Source organism: Fragaria vesca, linkage group LG6, assembly GCF_000184155.1.
Source record: "Fragaria vesca subsp. vesca linkage group LG6, FraVesHawaii_1.0, whole genome shotgun sequence".
Lineage (NCBI taxonomy): Eukaryota > Viridiplantae > Streptophyta > Magnoliopsida > Rosales > Rosaceae > Fragaria > Fragaria vesca.
In genome coordinates this window covers 20,155,705-20,166,967 of record NC_020496.1, presented here as the reverse complement: position 1 = coordinate 20,166,967, position 11,263 = coordinate 20,155,705, and the positions used below count along the sequence as shown (strand labels likewise).

The 11,263-nt window shown below is 37.9% G+C and overlaps 1 protein-coding gene across 1 annotated transcript; it reads right to left on the bottom strand.

Annotated features, from left to right (window-relative positions):
- Positions 1–1,726: 1,726 nt before the first annotated feature.
- On the bottom strand, positions 1,727–10,398 carry LOC101296686 (probable ATP-dependent RNA helicase DHX36-like). Its single transcript, XM_004303330.1, has 16 exons — positions 10,237–10,398; positions 9,999–10,144; positions 9,799–9,898; positions 9,480–9,719; positions 9,293–9,388; positions 8,270–8,545; positions 5,518–5,721; positions 5,278–5,433; positions 4,977–5,069; positions 4,594–4,808; positions 4,084–4,243; positions 3,662–3,935; positions 3,394–3,586; positions 3,121–3,307; positions 2,260–2,628; positions 1,727–2,138 (listed from the first exon to the last, which is right to left on the bottom strand). Exons 1-16 carry the CDS (start codon positions 10,396–10,398, stop codon positions 2,010–2,012), a joined length of 3,000 nt encoding a protein of 999 aa, XP_004303378.1. The 3' UTR covers positions 1,727–2,009.
- Between the last annotated feature and the right edge of the window lie 865 nt (positions 10,399–11,263).

Here is an 11,263-nt window from a genome sequence, read left to right as displayed (position 1 = left end):
CCTCACTGTCACTATCACCAGTTTTCTCTTCCATCTCCATTTTCCTCTTACCTTGCTCTTATCCATCACCACAGGTGCTCTGCTAGCTTGAGTTGACACTTCATCTCGGGGCTCAACAATCTTCACATCAAACCTTGTACCCTCTTTCCTTTGCTGCATTCTAACCTCAAGCTTCTTTTTAGGAGAATTCGGCAGAAACTCAATCTTCACTCCTGTCCTCAGTCCTATACACAATTTATAAGTCATTACTTCCTCTCCCACCAAATCCTCTAAACTCTTTATCCTCACTGTCACTATCACCAGTTTTCTCTTCCATCTCCATTTTCCTCTTACCCTTGCTCTTATCCTTCACCACAGGTGCTCTGCTAGCTTCAGTTGACACTTCATCTCGGGACTCAACAATCTTCACACCAAACCTTGTACCCTCTTTCCTTTGCTGCATTGTTAACCTCAAGCTTCTTTTTAGGAGAATTCGGCAGAAACTCAATCTTCACTCTTGTCCTAAGCCTTCTTGGAGAATTTGGAAGCTCTATTGTTACTACATTGCTTGATGGAGCTTGATTCTAACTAGGAATTTTATCTTCATACATGAACAAGTCATCTAGATTTTCAACATAATTCGGATCAAGCTCCAACATGTCAAGCCAGAGAATGATTAACCTATAGGTAGACACCATTTTGCCCATCTTGGATATATCTTTGTCAAAGCTTCGTCTTTGGATCGTTCTCGCTGTCACAAGAATACCAGTAATATACTCTTCCATTAACGTAATGGGGATTAATGCCCTTCACCATGACATCTACTTCAACCAAGCTCATACGGTCCTTGCCAACGTTGTCATATATAGTAACTCACAGTTCCTCCTACATATGTTCCCTCTATGTGACTGTTGTAGCCACAACATGGTAAAACCTTGATGTTAAAATAATCATGGCTCATTGCAAGTTAAACAACACAAATTTGTTAGTGTATGCAAATTAAATACCCATCAACACAGCTACAAGTCTACAACCACCAAAACCAAAAACAATGAATTCTGGTGTAGGAACACTAACCATTTCTTAAATTCCTTTGTTCACAGCCGGACAACAAGCACATGGTCTCAACAAAATATTCAAATCAACCCCTAAAAATCAAAACCCCAATAACTCGAAACAGTAAACCCTTTAATAAAATTCCCAACATCCGAAGCTTCCAACCTAAATCAAATCCCCAAACTCATTCTTCAAACCCCCCAAATCCCCATATCAGAAGCTTCCAAACCCCTACAAATGGAGAAGGGAGGCGGATTAGGCGCATCTCTCAAACGTTAGTCTAGGAGCAGCAACTGTGATTTGTAATCGGCTCGTAATGTATAATATTTTATGTTGCATAGGTAGTTGATTCTGCTCACTACGTCCATTGCTAATTCAAAGGCCAAGCTTTACCAAAGAACTATGGGAACTTAAAAATCAAGTGCGTATTAGCATCATACTAATATTCAAATGGTTTATGCTTGTTTGAGTGTTTCGGACTGTTTCCTCTATGCAGTGATATCTAACTTGAATAGTTGAAGACTTGAAGATGTCTTATTGATCAGTTGCAAATAGGGCTAAAGACAAATAAAGAGGAAGACCAGATAATGTATAAGGAAATGTCTAGTATACATATAAATCGGGAATAAACAAAAGGAATTGCAGTTTGGAACTTGTGAGTTTTGATAGAACAGGAAAGCGGAGAAAAAGTGGCAAAACAGAAAATGTAAGGGGTAAATATTTATAAGAAAATGTTCAGATACTACTGCAATAAGCATGATACGAGCCAAAGGGCTAACACATAAACATATCTTTTAACTCAAAATCATTCAAGTAGCCCGGTAAAAGTTGGCATGTAGGTATACATAATAACCTGACCTGTTATTACGTAATAAGAGCCAAATTCTACTGCCAAACATTTCCTTTCCTATAGCAAAATGGTTGGATTACAAAATCATGCTGACAGCAGCCACGGCACACAAGGAACAAAGAATTTAGTGTACATTTGGGCTATGCAATAGCTCAACGACTGCAGATACCACTCCCTTTCCCTCAATAGAGACATCCAATGCTGGGTTGTCAATCTTCCTGTTTAACAGCTTGTCAAGTTCACGGCGTAATTTCTGTGAGAACCAATCAACAAAATAAATACTATTCAGGACACCATTTTGACCATGTAAATTGTAGTGTATATGCAGGGTGTCAGAAGTTATAAATTCAACATGAGATCCCAAGAACCGTTACCCGTATCAACTCCAAAACACTCTTTGATGCAGAGAAATGAAGGTAACCTCCAAGCATCTCAATGCCCTCTCCCGTTTTGGTTGGGATGAGATTACCACCAAATAAAAGCAAAGAATAATCTGATATAATTGTAGAGTCTCTGATGTAAATGCTGGCTGTCTTCACTTTTTCACTATAAACCATGTAAGGCAGAGGGAATAAATGAACCCCAGCATTGACTGATCCAGGATGAATATCAACTTTACCGACTTCTTTGGTGTAGAATGCTGTCCGCTTTCCTCTTCTTTTACACTGCACAACATTTGGGTAAAGCCCAGCACAAAGAATTGCAGACACCATCTCCAAGTCATGGCTGTATTGGTTGTACGCCTGCACAAACATACCATGGTCATCTTGCAAAATCCTCCTCTTTTTAGACAGACATAGGCCACTTGGCCAAATAACTTGGAAGGAAAAGAAAAAAAAAAACAACAGCTAAATAAGTGTAGAATCAACAAAACCATGCAATGGGATCCTCCTCGATTGTCAACCACAAAAACTAAAAGCATTATTGCTTCAACAATAAAACAATTGGTTGTACCGTTGGTAACAATTCTAACTTTCATTCCTTGTCTTGCAAGTTAGAGGAGAAAAAGATAGTGATAAAGGGAAGAATAGGCAAACTGAGTTCGTAACATAAATCAAAAACGAAAAATATTATAATTGTTTTCAGTTTTTAATTAAACTCCAGAGTAGGATTTTTTTTTTTTTTCCTCTTCTCTCAAACCATGTCTTATTTTATCTTCTCTCCCTCCCCCTCTCTCTCAATACACAAACACACAAAAAGGATCCCAAATGAACTATGTAAGTTTAGGAACTTACACTAGCACCCTTGGATTTGTCGACAAAGCCAATGTTTGATAATAGATCTACAAACTGAAACCTCATATCCTCCATCATCTGCAAGGTTACTGGTGATAAAAAGTTATCCCAACAGAATGATTTTCCTGATCCATTACGTTTTGCATCTTTCCATCCTTCAAAAGCTTTAACAACTGCTATGTGATCACTGCATAAACAACAAATTTCAAGATTAGCCGAGGGCCAAGGTCAAACTTCTAAAGTTCAGCAATGATGTCCAGCAAATGAGCTTACCTGAAAGAATCACCAGCAAAGGATCTTTTTGCAGCATCAGCTTCCTCTTTCCTATCTATTGGTAGGATAAATGGGTCTCGATGAGCGAGGGCAGCAGCAATTGTTAAGGCAGGATTGAGGCACTGAAAGACAGAACCCATCAGAAGCATCTTTCCAATGTTTGGATCCAATGGAAGAGTGCAAAGATGGCGGCCTGATGGGGAAGATTTTTAAATCAACTATGGCAATGATATTCAGTAGGTAGGCAATAGCATAAAATACTACATACCAAGTGGAGTCAGCTCTTCCATATCATCTAAGGCTCCAATAGTTTTGAGAAGTTCAATGGCATTTTGCACTGCAAGAGAATCTGGTGGTTGAAGTGCCTTTGCCAAAAATGATCCAACAGCTCCAAGCTGCAAACTTTTTATGTGGAGGCATAACTCTTGCAAAGGTGTCCGGAGAATTTCAGGTAACTGATATTGAAGCATTGCATCATGAATCATTTTTGGATATAGTCTGTAACAAACTCCAGGTTGGACACGACCAGCACGGCCTCGTCTCTGAAATTACCTCACCAAAGTAGCAGGAAAATATTTCAGTTAGCAAAAAAGATCCAGCACATTTGAAAATAATCCAGCTTGGCAGGGTCTCAAGAAGTAATATACAAATAAAGCAAATGATTTTTGAGGGCTACTCTTGCTATTTTACCTGATGTGCTGAAGCCTTTGAAATCCATGATGGTAATAGACAAGCCAACTTGTTTAAAGCATCGTAACTGGTTTCCTTTGCCTTTCCACAGTCTATGACATACACGACATCATCTATGGTAATACTGCTCTCTGCAATGTTGGTTGCTAGCACTATTTTTCTACAAAAAAAAAGATAAAGCAAATTTAAACTTTGAAAAGACAGCTGAACAGAGTAGGTGTAGGGATGCTGCTAATGAACTATTAAACCATGGATCATGCAGGATATTATAGTGATTCCACCAATGTTAGCACACACAAATATATTTGAACCACAAATCTATTTTAGTGAGTCCAGTGAATTGAAGCATACTCTCCGCATATGATTTACTACTATACAATAACCAATCAAAACACCGTATGGCCTAAGAGATAATCATAAGAAATTGATCTATAGAAATTAAAAGGTAAGATCAAATGATGGTCTTCAATGCATGAAATTAGATGAAATTTTTCAACAGAATATGCTTGCCTTTTGTTAGCGGGAGGACGGTCAAATATTTCTCGTTGATTGACAGTAGGCATTGATCCATGCAGGGGAAGAACCATGAACTTCTCAGGATCTCCAAGGAATCTATTTCCCTTAATTTTGTCAAGTAACTTTGATATATCATCCCAGCCCGTAAGGAACACAAGAACTGCTCCATCTCTCTCATAGCGACATATATGTTCCACAGTTGCCTCCACCTACACATGATATGGTGAATATACAATGCATTAATAAAGGACATAAATTCATCTTGAACATAAAAATAGTTTATAATTCACTATCAAGACAAAAAATCTTCTGTAAGGAAGACATGCATATTGAACAGTTAATGAAATACCAGGATGGCAATAAAGCAAGTGGTTTACCAGACCCAAATCAAGTTGTGAACCAGACCAAGCTTCTAGAGACTTTCTTGTAGATGTGCTGTAACTTTTGTAACGAAGATCAATATCAACACCCTGCAAAACCCACAGATAGACCACATAAGTATATAAAGATAAATTGTAGGAACTGCTGAGGTTATAAATAGGAAAACCCATAGGATCTAAACAAGGTTATCAAAAATATTGTGAACGAACATTGGCACAATTTGTCAATTTAGAATTTTGTAAAGAAGTTTTAGAATTGATTTGGTAAGAAAATTAGAATAGTAGAAAGTGATATTGCCTCAAATAGTTCCATTAAGGGATCCTTCTTGGAGTTTTGCTGTCTCTTTCTCCTGGAATTTCCCCTCTCCATCTTGTCAGACTCTGACTTAATTGTGTATCGAGTTTTCTCCAAAACATCTTCTAGAAATAGCTCTGCCACAGGGAACGTTAATCCCTGCCATATAAAAAGAAATGCATAAGGTTAGAAAGAACATGTGGTGAAAATCTCAAAGATTAAAGTCTTCTAACAAGATTATACCGGTATATGTATTGTTGGGGCATTTCCAAAGTATTTGGAAAACAAATCAGCATTAATGGTAGCACTCATTAGAATAAGTCGCAGATCTGGACGTCGAGGAAGAAGGTCACGCAGAATTATTAACAAAAAGTCCTCATTCATGCCTCTTTCATGGATTTCATCAACCAACAAATGGCTCACGCCAGTTAACTGTGGGTCTTGAACCTGTGTAAGCACATCAAACAAACATTGTCAGGGAACGTGTGAAGTTCAGGTATCAATAATATTCCTGATATATCACTACTATGATGAAGTTTTTAGGTAAACCAGTACCAAAGACTTGGTGCCTTGGAGTACAACATTATTGATACTTGTTAGACTGTAAGAAATTATAAATACCATATATACATTTTTTGTTCTATTATTGATTATCTTGACGAGAAACAAACTTCATTGAAGAAAATGGGGTTAAGGCGTCCACTTAAATCTTTAGCAAACCAAACATCATTGTGATGCAGTGAAACAGTGAAACACCAAACTCTGTTCTTAGATTTGTTTAGTTTCTTGCTGCTGTGGAACTTCTTATCCACGAGCTTTGTTTCTTGTTTCAGTTCCTCTCAACAATTAGGAAAATAGAAGTAAACAGTGAAATAGAAATGATAGTAAGAGATTTGACTCTGGAAAAGACTATCCACAACCACATTTTTATCTTAAAAAAAAAGACCTTCAAGATATTCAACACTTAAGAAACTGATGCCCAAACAAAGCCGAGCATTTTTCCCCACCAGTGATCTACCTCCTCAACCATAGCTTTTCCTGGAATGCCAAATTCCAAGCTAAAGTATAGGAAGGATCTGCACACAATCTAACAATGGAACCACTGTCAAACCAGGAAAATATGTAAACGAGGAAAAAGGTTACAAAAGGTTGTTCATCCCACCGAATACTTTTTCCATACCTCCCAGTTTCCTCGTTTCCCACCCAAAGAAACTGAAAACCTAGAGAAATGTCTGATCAATTTGAACCTCTAGTCACAATGTTAGAATCCCAAGTATTTAGATGTAGGCTGCACTAACTTTTGATGACAGCACACTTGGCAATGTCTCTATTGTTAGAAGCACCACAGCCACTTCAAGTAAAACTTATTTCCTCTTATATTATTCCTATTTTTCCTTGGCTGCCAAACCACTATACTAAATGATCCCTTTTCCCTCCAACACTCCTTCCCACAAAAATTTCCCATTGGACTTCTTTCCTTTTAGCAATAAAGCTCGGATAAATTATGGGAATCAATAAATGAGACTGGCAAGCTCCTTAAGTCCAATTATTTATTTAATCCTGTCAACTAGTAATGTCAACGTAAACTTGGATAAATTACTGTTGGCCTTCTCCTCTAGAAAGATATGCTCCAGTCTATACTTCTCCCTTTCCACCACTGGCTCCCAAAAACTTATAGCACTGGATTTTTCACAAGAGGAAACCCTAGATACCCCAAAGGGCAGTTCCCCACCTTACACCTATAAACCTCCTTTATCAACATTTTTCACTAGTATTTATCCTCACAATGTAACATTTGCCTCTATATATCTTCAGCCTCAAAATAAAATTATCAACTTGAAAGCATCAGAAAACTTCTAAGGTTTTGAACCTCCCCAAAAAGGATAAATATATATCGTCTTCAAACTGTAAGTACTCTTGCATTTTCCACCAAATTAGTCAAGCTATCCACCGCAAAAGTAAATTGAAAGTAACAGTTGGATTTCTTTGCCTTAATCCTCTCTCAGTTCTAAATTACCCTTCGGCTTCCCATTATTAAAAATAAGTAAGTTGACGTTCTAAAACACCCTTTACCTGACTTCCTCAAACCAGACCCAAAACATTTTTTCTCCATAAAGTCCAATAAATCGCAATCAACATGATCATTAGATTTCTCAATTTATTACATCTTCTAGTTGTCCATCACCTATTTTGCTATTTAAACTGCATCGAAAATCTGCCTCTTTTTGAATTTTGACAAAAGCCACTCAAGCTTGAGAGAGTGTCTCCTAATAGTCTAATACCTCCCTCAACCTTTGGACAATGTCCAAACCATGGAAATGACTTTGGTTCGTACACAAAAGTAATTGGCCTAAAATCCCTGATCCTTTCGAGTATAAGAAGTCGGACAATTTTAGCAATCAAGGTTTAATTATCAAGTAACTCATCAAATAAATAGGAATTGCTACTAATTTGAGATATTTGAACATATGAGATTTTCAAATTAAGAAAAGATTCTATCAAACTTTTCAAAACTGATTTACTGACGTAGAACAAGCTGATGCAAACAAACAAAGAAGAATAAAGAATAGGTTATGTATTCTCTTCTAATGAAATTAGTTTGCGTCTTCAAAAATTATATTCGCAAAAAGGGAAAAGCTTCATGAGCAAAAAGAGCTTAATTTCTCCAATGCAAAAACATTGTGAGTCATTTCACTAATGTAATACAACGCTAATAGATGTATATCCAGAATAGCACAAACTAACATTTGTTTTGGGTAGCACAGACAGCTTAAAACCTCCTAAAGTACGGTAAGCACCTATGTTTATATCAATGGACATTCAAACAATTATCTGAAAGATTCAGAACCAAGAAAAAGCCCGAAGATTGAATCAAGCTACACATCATGCGCATATCCAGTAATTCAAAAACAACATGTTGATATGTGTGCCAGGCATCTGGGTGGAAAATAAAGATAATAGGTACTGGAAATATACTAGGATACAAAAATATTACCAACTGACGAAGCAATACTCCAGTGGTGCAAAATAGCAATCTTGTTTGAGCAGAGCGCTTTGATTCCAGTCGAATCTGATAACCAACAGTTTCACCAAGATTCTCTCCCCTTTCAGAGGATATACGAGCAGCAACAGACACAGCAGATATACGACGAGGTTGAGTGCATATTATGTTGCAGTCAGCACCATGCAGACGTGAAATCTCATCTTCTAGAATAAACTGAGGAAGTTGTGTTGTTTTGCCACAACCTGTCTCACCCGAGACTACCAACACCTATCGTATACAAGATAAAGATAAATCATTTAGTTCAGCAATTTGGAGAATCTCTGATTTACTAAAGCATTTAAGGGTCTCCTCATTTTGAGATATCACAGATCTAGTTGCCTAGTACTCAAATAGCAAAAGGATCACAAGCCTCTCATGAGGCTAGAGCAAATTGCTGCACCCCTAGTTGTATGTAGATTGTTGTTAAACTTTCCAATCACCAATTTATCATCACTTCCAATTCCACCTTCCAAAGCATTTGGGGGTAGAAAAGGAATTACCCAAAATGTGTTTAAATTTACAAATATATGCATGCATATGCATACATATACATATGCATAGATAACTAGATGTTATATTCTTCACTACCATGAAATTCAACTGTTAAACTATATTCATTGTAAAACTGAAAATACAATGGGTGGTTCATTTCACATTTGTGTCAATCATTATGTATATCTAAGTTGTTGTTACCATGCAATCTCAAAGTTGCATCAATTATTATGTATATCTAAGTTGAACCATGAAATATAGTGAATGATCAATCATTTAATCACATCTACAGAAACTCGCAAAACGTGACATTAGATTACTTCATTATGAATGTAACACCTTTGTGTTTATGAATGCAGATAATGCACAGAGTTTCTTGTTTTGAAATAAAAAAACTAAATTTATCAATTCCTAAACTAGTTCACTTTGCATGGGTTCCTGATCAAAGACAGAGAAACTACATTTGCACAAAAACTTACACACCTGATTTTCAGAAACAGCTCTCAGGAACTCAGACTTCACATTGAACGCAGGAAGTTTTTCTCGGAACGCCAGCATTGCTTTCAGACTATTACTCACCTACATAGAAATAACCAAAAAGAAATCAATTTCGCCAGACCAAAGCAGCAACATATAGTGTCAAACTTCACTTCATATATATTACATGTACCTTCATCTTTTCTTGCAACTCTTTGAGTTGAAGGCTAAGTTTCTCTTTCTCCTTAACAGTCTCAGCCTCCAACCTGGAGCTGGGTTTGTTTGTATTTTCAACAACAAGTGTTTGTTTGTTTCCCTGGCCAGACCCAGACGCCACTAAAGCCACATTACCAAAAGCTTGCTTGCTTCCCTGCCCCTGCGAGCTCTGCAAAAGACTCCCAACTCTCTCTGCAGTCTCTGTAGACATCCGAATCTGCGAAAACCTCAAATCTTCAACACCTAAGAACTAACACTATGAGCTAAAACAAAACATAAAAACAAAAAAATCATACCTCTTTTTGTGTGGAACCATGAACATCATCAAGGTCTGCCCGGTAATCCGGCAACGGAACCTTACTGACCACAAGAGCCTTCCCCTTATTATACGCATGGCTTCCTTTGCACAAGCACACATAAAACACAAAACATGAAAAACTGCCAAACCACAAATGCACATTGTTTGAACTTGTTCGTTGCGAAACACAAAACTTACAAGTGAAGCCCTAGCTCATAGGCCATATCATATAGCGTTTGCTGATCATGCCGACTAAAATTGCGCCTGATTATCATCTCCTGCTCCGCTCCGCTTTTAAACTGCTCCATCTTCCCCCAATACTCACTCGAATCAAGTACTTCCATCTGCTTCCATGTCATCACATTCATATATTCCAATTCTCTCAAATTATTTTAACCAAATCAAAGAGAATAGTATTATTATCGATCAAAGTTACCTCTGCGGCTTGTTGCCTCAGTCGCTCAGCTCGCCAGACCGGGTCCCACCAGCGCTGCTCACCACCTCCGCGACCGCCACCGCCTCCTCCACGACGGCCGCCGCCGCGGGAGTTAGGGCCCCCACCCCTGCGGCCGCCGTGGAAGTTGGGGCGGTTGGACATGGCGAGAGCTGAGAAGGCGGAGCGGGATGTGAGGAGTCGTGGAGCGGCGAAGAAGTGAGTGGGAAGTAGTAAGCGGGCGGTGGTTGTGCGCAGAGTTAAGAGCAAACAACACATGGGCTGTGCCTAAGTGCGCAACAGCGCAACTAGTATTGAACTGGAAGGTTGGCGTGTGCGCTCGCGGGAGTAACGGTTCGTTAGTGTTATGGCACGCGTCCGAGTACTGATGTCATTTTTATCAAAAAATAAAGGGTTTGGGCTAGAATCGGAATTACTCCGTTTGCTTTTAATCATGCGATCATACAAAGTCAAGTTTAGAGAAGTTTAAAAATTACTCCGGCCTTCCTACACGCGCATCATGCTCGCGCGTGTATTTAATTTTTTCCGTCTTTAACATTAGATAGTTTTCCGCGAAAGGCGTGTGAATGGGTTGTACTGACAAATGTGACTTCGTTTTCTTAACCATTTAGTTTTTTTTTTTTTTTTTTTTTTCATTTACATGGTAGCAAATAAGGTAACATTAAATAAATAAAAGAAGTAATTAATCTCTAATCACAATTTTCATCGAAAAAGATTACCTGTGGTGGGACAATCAACTTCTGCATTTACCAAAATCCATTGAATTTACCTGTGGAGAAGAAAACAAATGAGCAAGGAATACAGAATAACCATTCCATTCAATCAATATCAAATTTTTTATGCATCTCTAAAACCTTAAATCCTTGTATCTCTCTTCCGTTCACACCTAGATATAATTTACATAAATATACATGGTGTTCGAGGTCAATACCCAAATTATCCAAAAATCAAAGAGAAAAACAAAATCAAAATCGGAACCAATTGAAAATTAAAAGAAGCAAGACAGATA